Source organism: Gavia stellata, chromosome 2 (genome assembly GCF_030936135.1).
Source record: "Gavia stellata isolate bGavSte3 chromosome 2, bGavSte3.hap2, whole genome shotgun sequence".
Lineage (NCBI taxonomy): Eukaryota > Metazoa > Chordata > Aves > Gaviiformes > Gaviidae > Gavia > Gavia stellata.
The window spans coordinates 32,831,662-32,858,632 of NC_082595.1; the positions used below are offsets into that span (position 1 = coordinate 32,831,662).

The following is a 26,971-nucleotide window of genomic DNA, read 5'->3' on the forward strand; positions in this document are numbered from 1 at the left end:
GGCAATGCTCCATTTCTCTGACTGGGTTATGGGGGTTCCCCCACATGCCAGCTTCCCTCTGCACTCCTTTGTGTGTGTACAGACAAGCTTTTTATCACATAACCTAAAAAACATTTGTTGCTTATTTTTTAAATGGACTTAATTCTTCACTGAGAGGGTGATTGGTCACTAGAACAGACTCCCCAAGGCTGTTAGAGTTCAAGGAGTGTCTGGATGATGCTCTTAGTCATATGGTTTAGTTTTAGGTAGTCCTGCAAGGAGCAGGGAGTTGAACTAGATGATCCTTATGGGTCCCTTCCAACTTGAGACATTCTATGATTCTATAAATATTTAATGCCACAAGAATAGTTATCTGAAACTGATTTCATATTTTACAGGGGTCATCATTCAGCACTCAGCAACCCGAAGCTTACAATCTTTTCATGACCACAGCTGCAGGTGATGGCATCAAACTGTGGGATTTAAGAACACTGAGGTAAGGCTGAATTAGGTACCTCAGAGTAAAAAGCCATGCTTTATCTTTGCTCAGAATTGTCATACTTCCTGTGATATACCAGTAGAAACTTGGATGTGGAATCAGATCTACAGTCAGGCCTTTAAAAAAGAAAATTAAAGGCTAGTTGGAATTTACTCATTTTAAGAGACCAAACAAAATGCTGGTTCCTCAGTTATAGAGAGTTATGTGGAAGCCATTAAATGGTAAAGATTTATCACCCATGTCTTACCTACCTTTGTAGATCTAATTGTATATATAAAATTGAATATTGAATTGAATGCTAATGGTATTTCCAAAACAGCATGTCATTACTGCTAAAAGAGGTAAAATTTATGATCCAGCTTTTAAAATACAAATGTGATTGTAACAACATTATTACAAATCATATATGCAGTGCTATAAATTTGCATAATACATTATCATAAACTCAGAATAAAATGCTACACTTTTTCTAAAAACCTTTCAGTGTTGTGTTTGGAAAAGCTGTGGGACAAAGGGAGGGAGTGGCAGGGAGGGAACATTGCTCAGAAAAGGGAATACTTGGGGCAATCTCTGTTGTGCAGGCTAAAAGAATTATGTTTGAAAGAAAAGGGTTTGGACAGGGAGGATGTTTAAGTTTTAAAGAATAATTTCATATTTGCTTTGTGTGTATGTAAACATATATTTATTGAAAGATGTAATATAATTTTACTAATACTGAATTTTCTATTTAGGAAATGCTTAATGATAATTTAATTTATTTCCAGATTTCTGTAGTAAGAATACATTAAACCTATAGGGGGCATATATGTTCTTGCCAAAAGCATTGCTATGTTACCTGCACTGAATGTCAGAAAGTAATGAAACTAGAGACTGCTGGGATCTGTTGGAATCTGTTACCTTCTCATGTTTTTCTAATAAGTTGCTCAAGCTGTGTTGCTGAAGAGTAATGAAAAAGTAGAAAGCTTTTCACAGATCACTTATCTTTTTTTTTTTTGTTTCTAAATACTAATATAAGTAGAGCAGGTGAATGGTAAAATAGTTAAAGTGTAAAATCTGGGCAATCAATTAAATGAATATGTCCTGGGAAGAGGGGAATAATTTATGTATGTTCTTGCTCTATATTTAGTTTGGCAAAGTCGGTGTATTCTAGTGTCCACTGAGTTCTATTAGCCAAACTTCAAAAAAAGTAATTCAAGTCCTTAATGACACATATTTTAAGGGTGCTTATTAGGCATTACGTATATGTGTCTGTTTGTTACACATTACACAGTGATCAATGGTAGTAACTGTTGTGGAGAAGAACTAGAGAAAATAAATAATTATTTTTCACTTACTAGTAACTTCCAGGGAAAAAATCTCCAATTTTTAAAAATGAAATTTTCTCTCATTGCTCAGACCGGAGATTGAGTCTTCTGTATTTTAAAATCTATTTTTGAGTTCTAATAAGGAAGAAAACTGTTCACTTTTTCCTAATGTATTCACCAGGTGTTTTTCACATAAATAAATTTGAAATGGCTGAATTTGGAAAGCTCTATCTGAACTTGGAACAAGCCTCCACTGAAGTGTTATGTCTACTATACAGTTACACAGACTGAAAACTGCTGCTTTTTTTTTGTTCATAGGTCTTGTCCAATCAAATCCAGTCCATCCCTTGCACTGTTTGGTGCTTACAGGAGAGATTAGTTCCTAAACAATCTCATGGTGGGCCAGTACCTTTAATTTCTTAAAGTTGTTGATTTGTAAAGTTGGTGCATCAGCCATTACTGTGTTTTGAATGGTCCCTCTGGAATGACCTCACTTTATTTCTGCTTTGGGTTTGCCAGAATAGGGTTTGTTTAGTGAAATCTTTGTCCAGTGTACTTGAAATATAGCAAAGGTAAGTCCACCTTCTCATTTATACTGTTTGCAGTGTCGTGGGTAGTAACACTAACTGCAAAATCTCAACTTTATTGTTTGTTGATTTTGTTCTAAATATTTGCCCTAGACATCCACAGTGAAAACTGTTTTGCTTTTGTTTAATCTGCTTGTTGCCCTTAATGAGTTCTAGCCATTGTTATTTTATTTAATGGTACTGTAAAGTATGAAATTCTGATTAAATAGGAAAAAATCCCTTCACCATGGTGCTCTTGAAAGCTGCAGTTGAAAGCATGGGAAATAATTTTCAGAGTAACTCTGCACAATTTCCCTGGAACTCTTAGTTGTTTCTTTTATTAAATTTCTTTGATGATGATTCCTTTTTTTATTCTTCTGACATGCATTCCTGTTCTCATAATTGACTGAGGAATCATAGCAGAATGCTCAGGTTCTTTTTTGATCTTTGCTTAGAGTAAATCATCAGATATGTTATCCTGGCCTGCAGCTTTATAGGTTTTGAATATATTGATTTTTTTTGCTCTGAGTTCTACAAGAATTTTTCCATTCAGTCTGTGTTATCAAACTACATTTTTTTCCCAGTGAAAATTTATTTAACTTACCTTTTCTTTTGTTCTTGAAGTTGGTGAGAGTATTTTGCAACTTCCATTTTCATCATCCTTACTGGATAAAGCTGTGAATCTGACTGTCTCTTTCACTATTGATGAGCTGGAGGCATTCCAAGATTGCTTCAGAGAGTGCCAGAAAATCTTATGGGTTCCTCTGAAGGTGGTACAAGAAAAGGCATTTTAACTTTCTGATGTTGTCAGCCAACCTCACACAGCCAGGTCATCTTGCCAATAAATGAGGGAATCTTGGACACTGCTAGTGACTTTTGGATTTACTCAGACTCCTGCTTCATTTACTTTGAAATGCATGGATTTGTAAAATTTCATCTGAAGATTTTGAATATTTTTGTACTTCTCCTGCATTCTCCTCATTTATAACTGTAGCTAAGAAAAGCTCCAGACAATCTACAAAGCAGAGTTATGAATAAAGAACCAAGGAGAACAGATCTTTTTTGAAGAAGAACCAACTCTGGCTATTCTTCTTCCAGGTTACAATAACGAACTATGAGGCTCTATGAATACATGCATTAGGGTAAGATAATGACCTTTGTCCAACTTCCAAGACACTGTGAAGAGCAATTTAAGTCTATCTTGTCTAAAAGAATGGCTACTTGGAGAACAAGTTAAAATACTTTCTTTTGGGTCTAAGGTCGAAGCAGTGAACACAGGACTTAGACTGAGGTGCAATGAGAATCTGAATAAGAACATTAAAGTTACCAGCTTCAGGATTACCAAGAGTCAGACAAACATTTAATGATCAGGAGGTACAAAAGGTTGATGCATGCTTACATTTTTTGAAGGAGTTTAAGTGTTCTTTATGATGAAACATTGTAGACTCTTAATTGTCCATAAGACACAAGAAACTTTACCATTCTACCTCCTTCTGCTGTCTCTCTGTTGAAGGCATTTTAGAGATACCACAATTCCTTCTGAAGTCAGGAATCTAGCAATGATTCATAGGGATCTGTACCTGTTGTCTCCACCACTTAATCTAACCATTTAATTACATTATCATTAATCTTTTGGGAAAGTCTGGATTGGAATGACACAAGTTGGTGAGTCCTATAGATCACCCAGGCTAGATATATCAGAAAAGTCCAATACACTACGCCTCCTTATCTGCCAGTCCTGCCTGATTCTAGTGACTATGTTCATTAATATATAGGGCAGTGAGAGACAGGTGTATTTTGGCATCCCAGTGCTGTAAACCCACTGCATAGAAAGAGTGTAGAAACTTAGGAATTAAGGAAAATTCCATTACCTTACACAGTAAACCCATAACAACCCAAAATGGCAGACTAGACTAAATACCAGCTGCTTTAATATGTTCATATGGCACTTAAATTTCACATGACAATTTTTAATTCTGTTTTACCAGTCTGGATCCCTTCAATTTCTCATTTCCTCCCACTTGTAGATTAGATAATTCTGTCCATTAAAACATTCAGAAGAAAGGAAGTTTCTTTCATTACGTTAGGAGGAAACTGTCAGTTCAAAGTGTTGCCCTCTTCACTTTGTTAAATGCATTTAGAATATTGACTAAACACTTAGTTGTAGCACCAGCTCACACTGACTGGGAAAGTTACATGAATACCCTCACCTTCATGACTGGCTGATACTGAGAAAAGTCAGCTGTCCACATTTCTGCAGCAGTTTGCTGTTTCCCTTGCATGATTCATTCCAAGCAGTCACTTTCATAAGAGAGGTTCTAGAATGTGAAGTAGTGTAAGCTTTTCTTCCCCAAGGCAGATTTCAGATCTTCTGCAAAGCTTTTAGGCACTGGTGTGGACGTTCCTTGCTCATCAGTAAGATGTGGCTAAAGTCATGATGCAGTAAAGCTTCATCCTACTTTGTGACACTAATTTTATGGCCCGGCTTGGTCTCAGATTTTCAGATGTATCTTTACTGAAGTTACAGACTGCACTGTGAGGGCCCCGAGTGCACCACTGGGCCTTAATTGCCTTGACCAGCCTTGGATCCCCACTCATGCACTCTCTGCTCCTTGCTTCAGGCACTCCTTTTAAGCTCAGGCCTGGACATTTAGTCCTTGCCTGAACTATGTTGTCGGTGTACCTGTCTCAAGTCCTGCCTCTGGTCTTGTTTTCTCCATGGACCTTGACCTACCTTGTAGGTAGTTTGCCTTGAGTTCTGTCTCCAGCAGACCCATGTTGCAGTCTTGCCTGCAGCCCTGTATCTGGCTTCATCTCCTGCTGCTCCTGACTGGACTCCCGGGATGGACCCTGGACCTGGCTCATTACCTCACTTTTTCTGGGACTGTCAGTGGACTTCGTTATCAGCACACTACTCTGCCCACCCTATTCAGATGCGGTGGGATGGTGCCCTGGTCAGTGAGGACACTGTGCCATGATCACCATTGGCTTCTCACTCATTTTCCCTTTTGTAGCAGGCCTGCTCTTGCTGCACTCTGACATGCATATTCACCATTATATTTATTTCTCACATAAGGTGCGTAGGTCTGCAAAATGCACACCAAGGAATGCCTTGTGATGTTTTTATTTTTGTTTCTGCTCCAAAAAAATGTGCTGATAAGTTGGTCCTGGTAATTATCAAGTATGTGATCCATGTAGTTAATTGGAACCCAAAAGTTGTAAGCAATACTCTTAACCTGAAAGTAATTCCTTCCACTTCTGAAAGGGATAGTAACACAGTTACTACATACACAGTTCTGTGATGTATTATATAAACAGATTAAGATAATGCAAGGTCAATACCTCTGTGCAGGGAAGCCATGCACTGATGAATTTGCTAGATTGTGAGCACAATCAGCATATGAATATGCTGATCATTATAGCTAGGTGAATAATCAAAGAAAGATTTACTGATTTTTTAGAGGTTATCCCATAGAAACATTTCTGGGTGAGTGAAGAGCTGCTCAGGTCTTTTCATGTTCGAAGACATGAAAAAATACTCTGTCTCTGCTCTTATCAACCATTGTCTCCCCTTTGAAGGAAGAACATCTGCATCAACAGCAGACTTCTTAATCTACGACACTTAGTGTTTGGCAGAATATGAGATGAAACAAGGCACAAGTTGTCTTCGTAGCTGCAGCTTGGGTGTTTTTTATATGTCACTTTACAATATCTATTCAGTAATTGTTCCTATCTCCAGCTGACCAAGAACACAGAGTTTTTATAAATTTCTGAGGAAAAGGCCCTTAGAAAGAGCAAGAAGGAGGACCCAGGGAACTACAGTTTGGTCAGCCTCACCTCAATCCCTAGGAGGGTGATGGAGCAGTTAATCCTGGAAACTATTTCCAGGCACATAAATGACAAGGAATTAATCAGGAGTAGTCAGCATGGATTCACCCAGGGGAAGCCATGCTTGACGAATTTGATAAACAACTGTGATAAAATTACTGGCTTGGTAGATGGGGGGAGATCAGTGGATATTGTCTACGGTGACTTCAGTAAGGCTTTCAACACTGTCTTTCATAACATCCTCATAGAGAAGCTGATGAATTATGGACTGGGTGAGCAGGCAGTGAGGAGGGTTGAAAATTGTCTGAATGGGAGCCTCAGAGGGTGGTGATCAGTGGCATGAAGTCTGGTTGGAGGCCAGTAATTAGCAGTGTACGCCAGGGATCAGTTCTGGTTCCAATCCTGTTCAACATCTTCATTAACTATCTGGATGATGGGGCAGAGTGTAGCAAGTTTGCTGGTGACACAAAACTGGGAGGAGTGTCTGATACACTGGAGGGTTGTGTTGCCATCCAGAAGGACCTCAACAGTCTGGAGAAATGGGCTGACAGGAGCCTCATGTTGTTCAACAAGGGAAAGTGTAAAGTCCCCTTGGTACCAGGTGCAACCCCCAGGCACCAATAAATGCTGGGGGCGGGGGGGCAAGTAGCTGGAAAGCAGTTTTGCAGAAAAGGACCTGGGGGTCCTGGTGGGCACCAAGATGAACGTGAGCCAGAAATGTGCCTTTGTGGCAAAGAAGGCTAATGATGTCCTGGGCTGCATCTGGAGGATTGTTGCCAGCAGGTTGAGGGAGGTGATGCTTCCCCTCTGTTTAGCATTGGTGAAGCCACACTAGCTCTATGTGAGCAGGGAGGTTGGATAAGACGACATCCAGAGCTGCCTACCAACCTCAACCATGATGTGACTCCGTGATTCTATGAAATTAGCATTTGCTCTTCTTTACTTGCCACAGAAATACAGAGATGGGAAACTTGCTGGGGGAACTGATGTAATATTGAGTAAGAGAGCAGGATGGACAATAACAGCTGAAATTGGGAATTAATTTAGAAGGAAGGAATGGGACAGTTGTGCTATGCTGTCAGATGTGCTTGTCATCTACCCAGAGGTGGGAAGAGCAGGGAGAAGGTATTGCTGCCCAATTTAGAGGTCTGGGCTGCTACTGTGGTAGGTGTGGGGAGGTAGCTGTGACAGCTGCTAGATTACTGTTGCAGGTAATGAGATGGGCAGGGCAAGGTGTTGGGAGGAGCTCCCAACCACCGCCACACTAACACCTTTGGTGGCAGAAGCAGCCTGTGTCTGACTCACACTCTGAACAACTGAGGAACAGAAGTTCAGCTGCTCTAATGCTGTTTGCTGCTGAAATAGCCATTCCTCATCTCTTACTGGAAAAAAGACAGTGGGTGCTTATTTGACCACAGTGAAGATATTTGAAGAATATTGGACTGCTTGGACACACTGAATTTCTTCTGCAGAATACTCAGATGCATGATAATGCTTTGATGCACAATCCCAGGGAAAATCAGTTTCACTCTTTCAGCCTCTGAAAAGATTTGCCAATTGTATAAAGATAGTTTTAGATATTAAGGTAAAATCTCCAACTAGTATTATGATCCTGTGCAACTAGATCATAAGCTCCTCTGGCAACATATTTTAGTAGAATTCCTGCAGCCACATGGAACTCATCTCATACATTTTTAACAATTACACTTTGAGAGCCTTAGGGTCAGACACGCAGTTTGAATGAGTGGTCCTTCAATTTTCAGATACTTTTCAGTTTGCATCTCCACTGTGAACTAACTGCTTGACATGATCCTGAGCAAGATGATACACATATAAACATACTCAGAATTTGATTACTTCTCGGTCTCTTCTGAACATGAACATCCCATGATTTGCCATATTTTTTTTTTCCCTGGAGCTTTGAGTCTTCTTATCTGGATTCTGAGGGAAAAAGGGATAAAGCAGTGGCTGGAATTCCTCCAAGTTTGGGACTGGGGATGCATGAAATTATACAGGATAGGGAACATGTGGTCCTTGCTGAATGATGTTGGTGGAAACAAGCTGGGGTCCTATGTGAAGGGTTTGGTGTGTGTTTAAAATGAAACTTGTGTACAGAACATCTAAGGCAGCTACTACTACTGTGAAGTTATACTTGGATTTCATAGAGCCTCAGTGGATCTGCTGGTACTGAAGGGTCTCTGAACAAAAACCAGAGCACTGGGACAAAGTAACAGAATACAAGGAAAAGTGGTTAAAAAAACCCCAACTTTGGTTTGCGGTCAAGATATTTTTTTAATGCAGCAAGTGGAACGAAATAGACTTATTTTTGAGAGTATTCCCTGATTTATAAAGACAGGCACCATTCTATTATCTTTCTCTTGCAAAGACAGAAAACATGTTACTTTTTTTTCTAATATTCTGCAAGTTGTTTGTGACATAAAAAGATACATATTTTGGAATGTAGACTAAAGGCTGTAAAATGGAGAACACAGGGAAAACTTGGCTGTTTGCTGTCCCATGCAATTACCAGATGTTTGTCATGGTAACCCCTGAAAAGCTCTGACCAGAAAAGAATACTTAGGAGGCTGGACAGCATGCCAGCTGGCCACGTAAAGCTTGCAATATCCAAAATAAGTTTGATCACCACCTGTTGCTACTTAAAAAGAACAGGAGACAAAAAAAAAAAAAAAAAAAAGCCTGAAATAAGAGAACTCCTAGAATAAGCTAAAATTATACACATAATTATCTATCTATTTATTCTAGGATTTTTTTGTCCACTTTTTTCCATTGCTGTGATACCTGGAGATATCTGGAGTTAATAGATCACATAACAAAGTTTTTACTGGATTCTGTGGAAAATTTAATTGGAATCAATTTTTTTAGATGTCTTTTTAGAGCAGGATTTTGAGGGGGTTGGGAAGTAGCTATACTTGTAAGAGAACATACATCCTGATTATAATGGAAAAGTTGAACAGGGAAACAATTAAGAAAATAAGATCCAGGATGTTATTACTATGGCTGTACTAGCACAAGGAAAAGTGGCACTGTCCTATGACTCAGACATTGCTTTATATTGCTGTGGTATAAAAGAGAAAAGCTCAGTGAAAGTCCTGGAATCCTGTTAGTTCTTATGCATCCATTTATAGGTGGAGTAATTGAGTTATTGGTCACAGATGCAGAGGAGTCAAATTCTTTTGAAAGGAAGTTGTTTGCAGTGATTTATTAGGAGACGCTTCTGTGAAGAAGAATCACCTCATTGAGGAACTTAGTTTTTACAGGCCCTGAGAAAATGAGGTTTTAAACACTGAGAACTAGTCCTGCTGGCCAGTGCTCTACTTAAGGAAGAATGGTGATCCTGAAGGCATATTCAGGAGAGACAGAGGATATATGGTTTTTTTTTTATTTTTCTCCTAAGGAAATCTGTTTCATGGATGCTGTTGTATCTTACAAGTATAAGATTAAAAAGAAACTTTTTCTTCAAACATTTATATAAACATTGTCCATATGTGACAATGACAAAGCCACTGAGAAGAATACTGGCTGTATTTTTTGAGGGACTCTGAAATTCACAAACAGTGCAATTGGGACTCTGACAGAGACAATAAAAAACACGATTGAGGCTGAGTTGTGGGAGAGATCTGCTTTACACAATGAACAATATTTGGTAGGAGCGTATCTGAGGGCAAAATCTTGCAATGCCACATCTGACCATGAAGGGGAACAGCAGACAGATGAAACACATCATGCTTCATTTTCATTTCTGTCTGTCTAAAATATTTAAAAGAAAGATTTGCCAAAAGTTACAATAATGCCTTTGCTGCTTAATCACAGAATCATGTAATGATTGAGGTTGGAAGGCGTCTTTGGAGGTCATCTTGTCTAACTACCCTGCTCAAGCAGGGTCACCTACAGCTGGTTGTCCATGACCATGTCCAGATGGCTTTTGAGTATCTCCGAGGAGGGAGATTCTACAACTTCCCTGGGCAACCTGTGCCACTGCTCAGTCACCCTCACAGTAAAAAAGTGTTTCCTGGTGTTCAGACAGAGCCTCCTGCATTTCAATTTTTGCCCATTGCCTCTTGTCCTGTCACTGGGCACCACTGAAAAGAGCCTGCCTTCAGCTCATTGATGGCTGATGTCATTGCGAGGCCATTCTCAAATATCTTTGAAAGATCATGGTGACCAGGAGAGGTGTCTGAGGACTGAAGGAGAGTAAATGTCATTCCTATCTTCAAAAAGGGCAAGAAAGAGATCCCAGGGAACTATGGACTGGTCAGCCTCACCTTGATCCCTGGGAAGGTGATGGAACAGCTAATTCTGGAAACCATTTCCAGTGACTGAGCACTGGCACAGGTTGCCCAGTGAGATTGTGGAGTTTTGCACCTCAGAGATACTCAAAACCCATCCGGACACAGTCCTTGGCAGCCGACTCTGGATTAGCAGGGAAGTTGGACAAGATGACCTCCAAAGGTGACTTCCAACCTCAATCATTATATGATTCTGTGAAAGCTGTGGTATGGGAAACATGTGCTACCCTTTATGCTTTCTTTTAAGTTACCTTCCAAAAAATAAAGGTCTTTGAAAGTACAAATCAAATATGTATTCTGTGACTTGTCCTCCATTGACTAACCTTTGGAGTCATACATGTTAGAATGCTGCATTTGAGAGGAAACTGGTGTTGCTAGGACTCTCCTTTGCTGTTAATAGGAAGCTGGAATAGAGTCAGGTTATTCAATGGCCCAAATGCGGCCACTGGTTATTGAAAGTCTCTGAATATTCATGCAAGAGCTATGTACAAACTGAAGTTGAAGAATGTTTTTACACCTTAGTCACAGTAATTGACTGTCTTTAAAAGTTACTTTTCTTTGAACTGTAGTCTTCTCTTAAATCGGGTTATTTATAACAGTTTTAGGGTAGAACTAGCCTGAAGTGAAAGGTCTGGTTACTATATACTCAAAATGTCCATTGATACCAGTAGTTTTGTTATACAGAAATTCATTCAAATACATACTATCTATTAAAGTTGAGAGTTAGGTTCTGTAAAATGATGTATTTTCATGCATTCAAAAGTGTCTTTTTTTAAGCTTTATTAAGTCATAGCCATTAGATCACTCACAAAGTAATGTCTTTGTTTAAGTATGCCTCTTTCACCTGGGTGAACGAAATCAGCCTGGCATTCGGTGCATTCTTACACATACATGCGGGTCTAAAACAGAACAACATGGTATAAAGATTAGAGATTTCTGCACATGGGTTCAGTCAATCGAAGTAAACATAGCATCTGTGATTTCACTGGCCAGGAAAAAATATATATCACAGGTGTTGGCAGGAGATGTTACTCTTTCAAATTTGTTCCTGGACCTAGCATACATAACAAAGAGACTGTGTGACAGCTGTATTATGGCAAAGTGTATCAATTTCTTTTGTAAGGGGAAGGGCAGGTTGATAGCATTCATAATCAAGGTAAAAGAAGAATACAGATTATTATAAGTCCATTTTGAAATGATACCTTGAGGGTATAAAAATAAAGCTCTGAAATGAGGTATACATATGCAAATGACAGTTCTGAATGGGGTTGAAAATTGTATTAAAATATCTTTTAACATTGAAGCAACTCTAAATACTACTTTTTTCCTTAGTTTTGTAGTGACTAAAAAGCTATCACTGTTCTTTACAACCATGGATTTTTTTTAGGTGGATATTAATCTTCCTCTCATTAAAAACATTACTATTTTTAAAAGGGCCAAGTGTGCTCAGCTATCAGAAACTTACTCCACAGTGCTACTTTACAGTATTAACATGAAAAGTAGGAAATTAATTCCTTGCATTAAATTTAAATGCATTCTTTCCTTTAGACTGTTTTAACATAGATAGGTAAGAAGTTATCTACAGTTGTAGATAACTATAGTTGTAGGGTAGATAGCTAGATTTATCAGTTTGGAATGTCATTTGGATACTGTACTGGAATGTAAATAGAGCAACACAGATTAAATATCCAGATTTGGGCATAAGAAAAGCAAGCAATAATTATTTATGTTATGATGCCACATACTGGATCTTCATTCGATATAAATTACTTGAGGGAGATTTCTAAAGCTTCACAGAGCAGACTAGCTTTCACAACACCCTCCCTTTAATGCAGGGGAGTTTGGCTTTCCCTGCTGAGATGGCTAACTAGGGGTAGGTTAATGGTAGGCATCACAGATCCTAATTTCTAAATACTAATGATTTTTCTATCTTTGTAAACTAAACAAGGCTAAACTATGGTTTTGGGTATTGTCCTAGGGTAGTTTTGTGTGTTCATTTTATTTTTAGTCATTAATATTCTTCAATGTCTTTCGGTTTTGTCAAAACCCTACTGCAAAGATATTTAAAACTTCATTTGTGGATTTACCTTAGTAAATTTGTAGACTAAGAAAAATGGATGAGACTTCAGCAGGATTTACTGAAAATGGCAGTAAGAGAGCTAGTTTTTAGTTGGTGTTAATAAGACTGAAATTTCTCTGAAGGTGTGAACGTCGTTTTGAAGGGCACAGCAGCTGCTGCTACCCATGTGGAATTGCAGTATCTCCTTGTGGACGGTTTATAGCCAGTGGATCAGACGACAAATGTGTAAGTAATGTTTTTGCTTATTTTCCTCCTAAACTATAGGAGCGCCTCATATTGTACACAGAGTAGTCTTTCTATGCATGTTTCTAGGGTTCAGCTTAATGTGCAAAACTGAGGTCTATCATACTTTCATAAACTTCATTTATATGTAGCAGTTATGTATGATTCCTGATCTGTATGTTCTTTATTTTGCCTGAAAAATCCCTGAACAACCAAATCTTAGTGCTCAAAGTAATTGTTAACAGCTTGTTTCTAAAAGTTTTCATAGTGCTTGACTCTAAATTGTCACGTGCGATCAAAAACGAGAAGAATGGTGTGCCCTGTAGCACAGCTTTACGTAGTGTGTACACATCTGACCACTAGGAACTATGTAGCAACTACACATTAATTTACTTAAGCTCCCAAATACAAGGCGATAAATCTTTCCTTACTGGTTTCTTATGAAGCAGTCAGCTGAATACAAAATGAAAAGTCATTCAACTGTAATTAGAACTTTTCATAATTCATGGTGTGTTTCCTCCCCAGGCAGGTTCTCTTCTCATTCAATGTGAACTGTATTTAAATTATTACACTTAGCAAAGAGTCCTGAGTAAAAGTGTATTACTACCTTTCTGAGTATGCACCTAATGTTAATTCAGTAAGTCCTGCATTGTTGGCACAATGTTTTTCTTGGTGTTTGCTAAGAGGTGAGTGATTGCTAGCTTGTAGTATAGGCCTTTGAAACTGGGCTGGGTTTGGTTTCATTGTAAAACGCATGCTTTAAAGGCAGCTGGGTAGGAAAGCTGTTTAACTTTCTTCTAGGTCTTTCTAGGTGACTCATCAGGACTATGACACAGTGTTTCTGGTCAACTTCAAATTCAGAACAAGAGGAATTTACTGTTGTGGCTAGTTTTGAAATACTGGCTCCAATCATGTGTGAAGGTTAGGGATTTTATTGGCAGATTGCTGGAGGTTTGGCAATAGCTAACGTGTTCTTGACATTTCTATGATAAAATATATTTTTCAAGTTTCTGGTAATTTGCATTTCACAATATAGTTTGCAATACAAAATAAAGGCTTTTTGCTTTGTCTGTGAAACAGAATGTATCTAATATTGATCTCAACTCATGAGGTATATGATATAAATAAATTTAGTCGAGATTACTAATTAAGTTTGATTTTGAATAGTATAAAAAGAGGTGCCATTACAGGACCTTTCAACTTCTCTTTTGCATTAAGGCTATTGTTTGGAATTACTGCTGATACAAGAAAAGAAAGACATAGAGCATGATTTTGCCCTTACTCCAAATTCTTGGCACATGGTTGCTTGTCATAGGAAGCTGAACAGCTGGACTGCATCCTGCTCCAGTTGGCATGTGGTCCCTTGGGGGGCACAGGGCCAGTCAATACTTTTTAGTGTGGGTCCTAGGTTGGAATTTTGCATAATTTGCATCGTATGTCTGTAGAGAACTTTCATTGTTCTCCTTGTGTCCCCTCAGGAAGACTGAGTCAAGTTTCAGACTCTTGCTACAACTGTACTGTTAGGACAAAATACAGTTTTGGAGCATTTTTAGGAGGCTTCTCTTTGGGATGTTGAGACTGGATATACTTTTGTGTTTCCTTTTGAAAAAGAAAATTGAACGTGGCACTGAATAGTCCATTCATATTGTTAAGTTAATAACGTCCTGACAGATGGACTGATGTGCAACTGGAACAGTTTTAAGAGTATCAAGAAGCCACATGCTTTTGCAGATTGTATTCTATGAGTGAATGTCCATTGGAATTCAAAAAGCTGCATAAAAATTCAGCAGTGTGGACACAGTGTTACCTCGAAATAATGCATTCTGGAAATAAGTTATGTAACTTTCCACTGACCAGCAACTGCATCTTCAATCATCTTGGAGTTTAGCTTATCAAGTGCAATGCTTGCACCCTGTGGTTAACAAACACGATTGATTTTAAAGCCAAAAGAAGCAGAATTAGAATATAATTGAGAGACATTAATCTTAAACTGCCTTTTATATTTCACAATATCTGAAGTGTTTGACAGAGAGGAATATGTTGGCTGCATTGATTAATAGCAGAATCAAAACCATATTCCTGCAGGGCATAGAATCAGAAAACGAAAATATGTTATTGTAAACAAAGAGATTCTGTCTGCATTTTTCTCCACTTAGAAAGCAGACGACCTATTTTATATGAGAACAGCTAGGTAGAGCTTCTGTGTGGCTGAAAGAGCCACTTGCTTTTATTTGAACTGCTTTTGTGTGTGTTAGTATGAGATTTGTACATACTGTAAATCATCGGTTGAAAGTGTTCCCCTAACTGATTACTCCAACTTCTTTAAGAGAACCTTTGTCAAGACCTGTGTAGGACCTGACAGTCTGATTAAAGCAGGTACCCACAGTATCCTGGTTTTGAACTGTGATTATCTTTTCCATAATTCATTGTGATTAGAAAACATGGAAAGTTAACCTTTCTAATATCAGATCTTCTCTTCTTCTTAAATAGCCTAAGGTTACAAGTGACATGGGTTGACTTTTTCTTAACTGATACAGATAATATTTGAATTTCTAACTATTTTACAAGTGGGCAATTTAAGGTTTCTGACTATCAGACAATAGTATTAAGTATGTTGAGCAAATACTCTAATTTGGTTTAGATTTCCATTGTCCTGAGGTGTGTAAAAATTGTTTACCTAAACATTTCTTGACCAAAGAAATCTTAGTCTAAAAGGACAAAAATATCTGGAGAGTGTGAAATGCTACTTTTTAAAATAGAAATAGCCAATCTTCTGTGCTCCGTGTAGTTCTAATTAGTTGTTTTACTTCATGTCTAATTAGATTCTTCATTTTTGTCTTTTAAGACCTTAGGGATCTCTGAATAAAGTTTCCAGAAATGAAGTAGGGAATGCAGAAATAAAGATTTGGCTTTTTAATTGTTTTCAGATTCATTCTTCCTAGCTGTCTTTGAACTGTAGGCATTAAGGGGCACATTTTGACCCTAGTGCTGAAATGGAATTTGCTAACATAAAACTCTTGTGTGCATGTCAAATCTCAAAGCCTGGGCTCACAGTTCACACTGACTGACCCATAATGTAAACCCAGAAGCTTTTCAGCATAAGAGGTTGCTACATCAATAACAAAAGTACATGGGTAATGTGTGAAGTTGTCTTCCATTTTATTTACGCTTTTCACCAAAGTATAGGATTTTTCCTACAACATTGTCTTTGAAACAAAATCTAAATCCAGGATTAAATTTATACCTTCCAGCTGTGAAGGCACCAAAGCTAGAGCGAGTAGGAAGATTGTTTCTTCTTCTCCAGAGGGCATCAACACTGAAGGGAGTAACAGGAGACAGGATAAGGCAATTTGATGCTTTTACATAACACCAGTGTACTAACCACTTGTTAATTCCTGAATGTTAACTTTTGTGCAAAATTGGTTTTAGAGTAAATTCCCATTATGCAAGAGATGCTGGAAACATACTGGTCAGGGGGCATATCCAAAGAATTCTGCAAACCTGTCAGTGAGTGGTGGCTGGATGCACACCAGGACCTGATAGTGCTTGCAGACTCAGTTGTTTTCACGTACAAGATTCTGCAGCTGGCATAACACAAAGTGTAGAATTTGTTTATAGTTGACACCTTAGTTTTAAATAGTTACAGAGGTTGATATTGCAAACAGAATGTCAGTCCTACTGAGCAATATACTTTAATATTTTGCTACCAGATATTTATTTAGTTGTAATATTCACTGTCTCAAATCACATAATATCTTTATGACTTTCCCTATTGGATTAGACTTATAACTTCTTTAATAAGGACAAGAAAAATACATATTATATAACAGAACTCTTGGTTTTATTTTTATCTATTCTTACATCAAGATGGGTAGCTTTAAAATGTTATTTCTTATTTTGTCACTTATAAATGCATTCAAAATGCAATGCTGCTATCTGTTAAACTCGTCATCTACTGTACTCAGCCACATATATTTTGGCTTTTGAGAAGCCATAGTGAAAGAAGCTCTATAATTTGGAGTATAAATTTTTAAAGTTTTTCCCCTTATTTTCTCTAGTGTATGAACTGCCATGCAGAGTGAGCATCTGATTTGACTTTGGATAACGAGTGTGCACACCCCTTGTTGAAGCATGTCCCCCAGTCCTCCCCATTTACTGTGCCTTGATTTGTATCACAGAGTCATCTTCAATCATGCAGATCGATTCTTTTCAAGTGAGGCTGAAGTGGAAGAGCAACTCCTTGAGCAGACTGAATGCTCTATATATGCTAATGGTGTTCAGTCCACAGAATCAGACATAAGATAGCCCAAAGCAAAGCACCAAAATACATCTGGAAGTTGGGCTGCCAGCACTGTTTTGTTCTGTACATCTGCTCCTCTTGCGCTGCGCTGCATCCTAATGTAATCATTGCCATAGGAGTTTATTATCTATTTCTTGACTCCCATAAATATATTATTAGTCATATTAGTCTTTCTGTGGCTCAGTCCTGATTTATAATATGGACATTAGCAATGGTATCTTTCTTCTGTCCTTTTCTCTTTAAAAGAAGAATTTAGATGAGGCCTATCTCAGTTTGTTACCACTGCGGTCAGTTACTCTGATCTTATTTATAAGAAATACTTCCACCCTTGTGTGTCTGTGGTGTGATAAGCTTAAAAACTGCATGTCATTAGGTGCAAAATTGCATAAAATTGTCTAGATAGCTGTATTGGGTTTGCATGGCAAGCTTTTGGTAGTGCGGGGGCTACAGGGGTAGCTTCTGTAAGAAGCTGCTAGAAGCTTCCCCTACGTCTGATAAAGCCAATGCCAGATGGCTCCAAGACAGACCTGCTGCTGGCCAAGGCCGAGCCAATCAGTGACAGTGGTAGCGCCTCTGTGATAACATATTTAAGAAAAGGGGAAAACCAACTGCGCAACAACTGTGGAGAAGCGGGGGGTGAGAATATGTGAGAGAAACAACTCTGCAGACACCAAGGTCAGTGAAGAAGGAGGGGGTGGAGGTGCTCCAGGTGCCAGAGCAGAGATTGCCCTGCAGCCCATGGTGAAGACCATGGTGAGGCAGGTTGTATCCTTGCAGTCCCTGGAGGTCTACAGTGGAGCAGGTATCCACCTGCAGCCTGTGGAGGACCCCAGTCAGGAGCAGGTGGATGCTTGAAAGAGGCTGTGACCCTGTGGGAAGCCCACACTGGAGCAGGTTCCTCTGAGGACCTGTGGACTCATGGAGAAAGGAGCCCACGCTGGACAGGTTTGCTGGCAGGACTTGTGATCCCACAGGGGACCCACGCTAGAGCAGTCTGTTCCTGAAGGACTGCACCCCGTGGATAGGACCCATGCCAGAGCAGTTCGTGAAGAACTGTAACCCGTGGGAAGGACCCATGATGGAGAAATCCGAGGAGGACTGTCTCCTGTGGGAGGGATCCCATGCCGGAGCAGGGGAAGAGTGAGGAGGAAGGAGCATCAGAAACAATGTGTGATGAACTGGCTGCAACCCCCATTCCCCATTCCCCTGTGCCGCTGTGGGGGGAGGAGGTAGAGAAAATCAGGAGTGAAGTTGAGCCTGGGAAGAAGGGAGGGGTGGGGGGAAGGTGTTTTTTAAGATTTGGTTTTATTTCTCGTTATCCTATTCTGATTTTGATTGATAATAAATTAAACTAATTTCCCCAATTCGAGTCTGTTTTGCCCATGATGGTAATGGTGAGGGATCTCCCTGTCCTTATTTTGATGTGTGAGCCTTTTGTTATATTTTCTTTCCCGTGTCCAGCTGAGGAAGACGAGTCATAGAGTGGCTTTGGTGGGCACCTGGTGTCTAGCCAGAGTCAGCCCACCACAACAGCAAAGAGAAAAATACCCCAAGAGCCCCAAAATGTGAACGATAAAATTATGTGGTTGTTTGTTGCCCCTTTGAGACCAGAATTTCACTAGAAATTTTTAGGTACTAATGAATGGAAGATAAAAGACTACAGATGAGGGAAGAGGCAGGGGATTGAGAAAGATATTCTTGTATGGATGTTTGTAAATGGAGGAGATAAGACTTGCTAATAGTTCAGAATGTTTAGTCATTATCTCTTGGGAGTGTGTCTTGGAGGTTTCACTGATGTTTAAATTAGGTATCTTTGATACAAGAGAGTATGCTGTAGTGTTCACTTTAATACTGGGTTTGAAAAAATAGGAGGATATTTTCTTTACTGGAAAATTACTTTTAGAAATGTCTAATAGTGGTCTTGTCTAGTATTTATTTTCTTGGTCTACACTTTGTAGCAGAGGGCTTGCAGAACAGAATGTATTATATGAAGCAGTGGTAGGGACTATCTGGGGTATTTTGGTTTTCAGTGTCATTGGTATCCCAGTTATATATTGCTCGAGTTTTATTTTATGTGCCCATATTGTTTAACTAAGATAGGCTTTAAGAAAAAACATCTGGAGAAAATAGCATTAGTAATGTTCACTGTGGAAAAACCAGGACTGACATTGCTTGGCAGAAGGAAATTCATGGCAGAGAATGAACAACAGAGACTGCGACTACCTCTCTGCCAGCTATTGCTGGAGAAAGTCTATCCCTTTCCAAAGAAGAACACAACTTTGTGTTACCCTTGAACCTCATTTTCTTGGATTCTCTGGTAGTGTGGTTGGCTTTTAGGCCTATTATCATAGGAGGGAAGAGATAAATACTGCTTTCATATTAATACAGTCATGACTTTACAGTGTGCTGTTACTTTGCTGTCTCTTTGGGAATAAATTCGAAGGTGATTGAAAATCGTAGCCTTGGTAGATTATTTTATGAACTGTGAAATTATGTGAGCATGAGCACATGAGCTGCTCTTGTTTGCTTCTTGGTCAGTTCAGACTATTGCTTTATCTATGCCTCTACACCTCAGACGTGACCACCATAAAACCAGACTGGCAGTTGAGACTAGTGGAGGATTTTCTGCTGGCTATAGACGTGAGCTTATTTAACTACTACAGAACACCTTTTTTCTAGCGGCCTGTCAAACTGAATTTTATGAGGGTGCAGTGTGTTACTGTGTCAACCTTTAAGTTTGGTAATACTTTTGAGAGCTGAATGGAAGTATGAGAAATTAGTGTTTTTGCTAAAGAAAAATAATTTTGTAGAAAATACCCTGTAGGCAAAACAGGAAGTCAAAGTAGATATGAATACCCAAGGTTCATTTTGGAATGCATGCACCAGTGAGGTGCTAAAAGTGGCTATGTATAGAATTATACCCACAGGGTTTGTGTTTTCTATATGTATACCTCTTAGTCTATAACTCTGACAGCAGTTGAATTTTGTGTGTCATTGGTACATATGCCTATAATCCTACTAGTTGATTGCATTGTGCTTGCAATTTTATTAAGATGGGGTAATCCTTTGTAAACCTAATGAAATTCCCTGTTATGCCTAAACACCTGAATGAAGATCCCCTGCATCACCTGAATCTTGCAGTATTTCTGTTGAACAGTCAACACCAATAAACAAACAGGGAATGCAATTATTGGTACAGTTGATAGAGAAGAGTGTCTTAGCAGCAGTCAGAAAAGAGACATTTCCAGAGTGGGGGTGATCCAAATATGCAGCTTCATAATGAATGAGAGGTGAGGTAAATTTTCTTAGAACAAAATCTTCAGGTAAGAATTCTGTACTCTGCCAAACCTAAGTATGTTATAAAAGTAAAAGCAACCTAAATACAGCAGTGTTTGGTGCTACACAAATTCCACAGGCAGACAAATAAAAACAATCATATACATAAGGCTTTGAAATTAGCTAATTAAATAGAAACTAAAATCAGGAAAAATATAAATTGAAGCTTCTAAGAAGAATGGTTTACAGAGGCAAATCTGAGACATGGCTTAAATCTGTTTATGTAATCTTTTTTAGTGAGGAAAATTCAAACTGTGTTAGCTATAACTGCCAGCATACTGATATGTTTGAAAAGTATCCCCTTCATCTTGAAAGATGACTGACCTTGATAATATTAACTGTTTTAATGATAAAAAGCATTATTGATTTTCACTGTTACTCCTTTTGTAGTTATGTTGAAGGAACTCGGAAACTGGGATCTTACTGTAGTGGGCAATTTCCTGTGACTACCAGAAAGACAGCCTCCATAAGTGGCATTAGAAGGGGAAGGGACACTTGAAAGGGCATACTGCACTCAATGTTTTGGTGACGGGCTTGAATAGACTTTCCATGCTACCATGTGGCAAGTGTATAAGATATCTTGGGACTGAAGAGCGTTAATCAGTGCTTAGGATACTTGTGAAATCTGTTCTATTATGTGTGGATTTGGCACTGATACTTATAGTTAAGGTAGTCTAACACTTTCCACTATAATTCTGTTTTCAGTTGCTTATAATTGAGAAAATTTGGGGCTGAAACTTCACATGCTGGGTGTCTGCTTCAGGCTGATTGTTATTTTTCATTTTAGTAAAAGTAGTTCAGGTGCTTTTTCAGCTTGAAATTGAGAAAAAATACACAGTTCAGTGGAAGATGTGCCCCAGTGTAAGCAGGGGATGGGGGAGTGCAAGCCAAACTATTATATCATGTAGTGTGGGAGTGTGCATCAGGTTTGATGGCATTAATGGAGGCAAATGGAGACTAATGCCTTATTAATAAATCCAGATGTCTTTCATAAAAGTGTAAGTAAGATTATTTATTTATTTTTCTATCAAGAGGCTTTAACATGTTCATCTTCTGCAAGCTGATTTGAAATATTAGAAAAAATAGTCACAGGAAAGGGATGACTTTAGCCTATCCATGCAAAACTTCTGAAGAAAAAATCTCTATTTGTGTAAGGTCAAATTAGGTATCTTAGATACCAGTGTCTTTTTTTTTTTTTTTTGTGATCTGTTTGTAAAATATGTGCTCCCATTTAAAGTCACAGCAGTTACAAAGGGTTTTTCTTGAAACTGGTGTTGCTTTTCTGTTCCTTGTGCAAGAGCTGATAACAGGAGGAATTTTCTGTTATGCTTTCAGTGTTTCTGTTTCTGATTTGCTTCTCCCTCTTTCCTTTCCCAGGAGGGACTAGGAGCGTAAGTAGTTTGACTCAAATGCGCATGGCCATGGATTGGACTAGGGGGCAGTGGAAACAGATGGGGACAAGTTTGCTTTGAAGGCAGAGTATAAGAAAACAGATGAAAGAATTTATAGTGAAACTCTGCAGATAAAGAGTCAATTTATTTAGCACACTCTCTCTACCAATGCAGTAGAATTAAGTAGTTTTCCATTTGGATACAAATTCTTCCCCTCAAGGAGAGACCTTCACCCTTCTTCCTTGCCTCTTGCTACAAATTTAAAGATGAAAGCACAAGCTTGTATATACATGTAAGGTGCTAAATACACTCTCACACTGTGGGTTAATGAAAACTGACTACTCCAAATTTTCTTCTAACTTCAAGTGAATGGAAACACAAGTAAGTATGTGGTTATGGGTGCAGGAAACTTGTTTGGAAGCTGTTGGTACAGGTAAATGATTTTTACTCTTGGCTGACCCTTGGACAGAAATGGAAAGGAAATACCAATATCTACTGAATCAGTATTTTTTATTGCAAGAAATTGGTCTTAATATAAAAAAAAGGGATTGACTTTGGCTAAAGTCTGTAACCGATTATATGCACATATGCATTTTGGGTATTGCTGAGTACTTCCTAGACTGTTTTGCTTTCTTTTTTATTACATTTGGTTTGCTGAAAATCTGTTCTTCCTCTGTTGTTGGATTAATATTTTAAACTTTTTTTTTTTCTTCTCTGGCTAGTGTTATGGTATCATTTACAATTTACTTACTGGTTTTTTTTTTCTGTAGAGAAGAATATGCTAAAAGATCTGGTAAGTATAGAATAGAAAAACAATTTGAATGACATCAGAGATGTGGTAAAACTAGAATCATGGCAGACGATAGTAGGAGAATATTTATACTGGAGTTATTCTGCTTCTTATGAATACCTGACTGTCATTTCTGTTAAAATACAATTTCCTTTGGGTTGGCGTTTGGCTTTTTTTTTTTTTTTTACTATTGAAGTTAAAAAGAAATTTACTGAAAAGTTTATTTTCAACCTTGCACGAAGATAACTTTTATTCTCAGAATTTAGACTATCACTGGCTGGCTTAAATATCTGTGACTAGAGTTACTTAAACAGAAGCTGGTTTTATATGCTGTTTTATGGTGATGTTTTTGTTTTAATCACATTTTATTGTGTTACATGTCTAAATTACTCTGATTTAAAATATTTGCTCTTAGAAGAGAAGATGATAGCTGCAACAGCATAATAAACTATTCTGGGATGTAGTTAGGGACTCTGCCACTTTTCCTGTGGAAGCTGAACTACCACACCTAAATATTTAAGATTTATATGGCTAGAAATACAGTGTCAGCAAGAAGCTTAACACTAGTTCTGTTAGGATAGGATTGTAGGAATGAAGTACAGTGGAAAAGTTGTGTTTCCAGACATGTTCTATGTGTTTTGTCTAGCAGCCATTCAATACGAAAGTAGTCTCTGTAGTAAAGATCAGAGTAAAGGTCTGTCCCATGCTGATGAATGCTTCAGTGGTTAGCTACAGGTGGGCTTCCATCTCTACTTGCTTGTCATACTTTTCTCTGAACCAGTGAATCTTGTTACACAGTGTGACCATTCAGAATAGTGCTGCATCACAGCCTAACCTCTAGCTCAGGGCTTAGAAACATTTCTTGAAACATGGGAGGTAAGAGTTTGAATGCTTTTTAGGTTGAGAAGTGTGATTAGCTAACATGTCTTCTTAGACAACTGAATACGCACTTGCTAGATTGTTCTGAAGCTGCACAATCGTTTCATAATATTTTTTGAAGGAAAAGTATGAGCCAAATGGTTGATTTAGGAACTGTGTGGAAAAGCGTAAGTTACTAGAATACGTGGGTTTAAGAAACATTGGATGTGTCTTCAAAAAAACAGTGAAATATTATCACACCTATTTTACAGAGAGGAATTGGGACATAGAGATTAAGCCAAAAATGAATGTGCTCCTCCCCAAATTAAACTGAGAACCTGAAATGGAAAATCAATTTTTATTGGATAAGTTTGGCAAAGTTCTGTAAGCCACTAGATTATGGTGGAAAATTTTCAGCTTCACTAACCATCTCTCTCTCTGTGATATGTTCTCTTGGTTAAAACATGGAGCCATGTTTATTCTTGGCCAAAAATTATCGAAGGCATTGTAGATCTGTGATTCAGAGCATTTTGTGCTTTTGATTCTTGCTGTCCTTGACTTTGCCTACTTTGTGCCTACTTTCATGAAAGGGAGGGAGGAGAGTAGGCTTGAAGAGGAAAAGAAAAGTGACAGTAAGGCAATTTGGGGTCAGAAAGAGAAAAGATGGTGAGTGATAGAAAACATAGTTTTCTGCTATGTCTGCTGCCTACACTTCTCTGCCAAAGACTGGTCTTAGTATATGCAGAAGAACAGATGCAGACATTCCAAAAACTTGCAATTGCAGAGTAATTAGTTTGTGAAGAGAAATAATTGCTTGCAATAGGAGTTTCATAAATCTATTTTACTAGCTCCCCATGTGTCAGCTGTGCAAAGTCCAGAGGACTTACGCTATGTACCAAACACCTGATTTTTAGAGTTGATTTTATTCTCTTCAGTATTTTCCTGATTCAGTTCTATTCTGTTTAAGTTCTTATATCTAACAAAGTTTTGTAGTGTGTTAAGAAACATGACGTATTTGTCCTGTTTTGGTCATTTCCACAGTTCCAAGGGGGATGGATATGTGTACAATAGCTATGAGGAATAGGATTTGAATCTTTCATGATACAAACACCTAAAAAGTGCCATGACATTGCTGAGTATTGTGATATTATTGAACCATTCTGAAAAGAAATCCGCTGAATTTTGGGGGGCTGTTTGGTAAGAATGATTTCTCCCTGTTTTCATGAATACTCTTCTTCAGTCAGTTAGATGCAGAGGAACATCCTGTTCTGGAGATGGTAGTGCAGCTTGTAATGCTTCTTGCTCTCCTCTCACTCAGCATACTCCTTTCCTTTTTTGCATCTCCCTGGCATATGGACTTCTACAGCATCTCATCTATCGTTTTCTTGAGACTTGCAGATTTCCATTAATTATGTGAGCATAACCGCTGTAGTCTGCTCTGGCACTGTGGTGGTGGTGGTGATGAAGTACAACCTGACTGCAGTCTCTACACCTCATCCTTGCTGGAGTAAAAAGGTCATTGCTGGTACTCTCTGTTCTCTGAAGGAAGTCCTGTGGGAAGTCTGGACAGTAGGGCCAGGTGATATACAGTGTGACAAAGCTTGTCTATGAAGAAAACAGCACAATGTTGCAGGTACTGAGATAATACATAGGTGTCAGCATCGGATAATTTTGATACCAGTTGAGTCATGGTATAGTATCATCAGAGTGAAGAATGGAGAGCCAGTATGGAAGAAGGAGAATGGATGGTTGTAGCCCTGTAAAATAAGGGAAATTTTGAAGGTACTATTATGTTAGAACTCTGAAACCTTCTCTGTTTAAGCCTAATTACTTGCCAATATTGTAATCTGTTTAGGATGTGAAGTAAATAACCAACACTACCTCTTAATATTTTTATGTCAATAAAAAGGAATCTTATGACTAACTGGCGGTATTTACAAACAGCAATTGCAGCATTTTTGTATGGAAACGGCAAGAACTTGAGTGGTCCTGTGTACAGACTGAATTTACTAGTATATGGTCTTGTACTTTCTATCAGAGAAAAGAACTTCATTTCTACAGACATATCAGAATGCTTTCTTTTGTGTCATTATATCACTTTTATCTCGTTTGGCTTCCCCTTACCTATCTGTTTCCTTGTGAACTGGTGATGTCCCAAATGGTATAAGTCACAGTAGCTGTGATATGGCCATATGTTTTAAAACAAAAAAAATTGCTGCTTTTATATTACTAGCAATCAAATACTCATTCTTATGACCGGTTTCCTGAGATGTTTAAAAAGTAGGGAGGAGGGTCTTACTTTTTAAGGCAGAATTTCCAATTAACAAGTGTTTGCTGTATCCTTTTAGGAAGTATGCAATGATTTTATCACATTACTGGGGACTCTGCTACTTTCTCAGTTAGTATGGCAATATCTGTGTGGAATGCTACAAAAGATCCAGAGGTTAAAAATGGATACCTACATTTCTGTCTGGTTTTAGGTACTTCATTTATGTCAGTAGATGGTTTTAATTCCATATCCTGGACTGAACCCAGAATATGTGAGGTATATAAACTGGATGCAATTAAGTAGACTTACAGTTGGCCTCTTGGTTTGCCTCTCAGTGAATATGGTCATGAATGGAATATTTGACACTGAGGACTATCCAGTGTTTCTTCAGTGCTGGTTTGGACTAGAGAATCTTTGGACTTGGCTGATAAGATTTGTTTTCTGAGTGAGGCATTAAGTGTTTTACAGGACCTGCATTGGTCCATTAATCTTTTCATAAGTTGGGAAGACTGTCAGTTGAGTCCACAAGTTTTTGAGACATATATCTTGTCGCAGTTTGCCGTCTGCTAGGGGAAGCTCAGCTGCCTTGGGTCTGAATGATTAAACTCATTTTAGGGTACTATCAACAAAACACTTAAGACAAGCCACAGAGTAATACATTGTTGTAATAGTGCCTATGCACATTTTGGTTTAGTTTATATTAGGCTGTGCTCTGAATTCCACGTTCATAGTTTTAACTGCAGAAACTTAGTAAAGACAATGGAACATTTAAATTTTTTATTGAAACTGTAAAGTTTGGATTATCATCTCTGACTATTTTTTGCCTGCTTTACAATTTATTCTTTCTTTTGAGAGACACATTTCATTGATAATGTACCAAATAAATCTGCATATTTTCACAGAATCACACAGAATCACAGAATCATTAAGGTTGGAAGAGACCTTTAAGATCATCAAGTCCAACCATCAACCCAACTACATATGTTATGTGTGTTTTCTGATATGCCTTGTGCATGCGTGCTGTCTGACTGTATCCTGCAAATAATTGTTATTTTTACTAGATAAGGCATAGTCTAAAACAATCCTATGTGCCTGCATGTGACTCTCACAACTATTTCTTATGTGGAGGACCTATATTAGACGATTTACTTTAAAAAAAATTCTGTTTTGTTTAAGTAAAATAATGCTAATTTAGTGTCACAATCCAACAGTTTTCATAGTATCAATATGTCTATGACTTTC

At 38.3% G+C, this 26,971-nt stretch overlaps 1 protein-coding gene across 1 annotated transcript in view; it reads left to right on the top strand.

Moving 5' to 3' along the window:
- WDR27 (WD repeat domain 27) overlaps window positions 1-26,971 on the top strand; it is an 85,400-nt gene that overhangs the window by 49,878 nt on the left and 8,551 nt on the right. Inside the window, exons 21-22 of the mRNA XM_059827963.1 lie at window positions 378-475; window positions 12,686-12,788. Coding sequence (XP_059683946.1) covers window positions 378-475; window positions 12,686-12,788 — 201 coding nt within the window. The remainder of the gene's footprint in view (window positions 1-377; window positions 476-12,685; window positions 12,789-26,971) is intronic.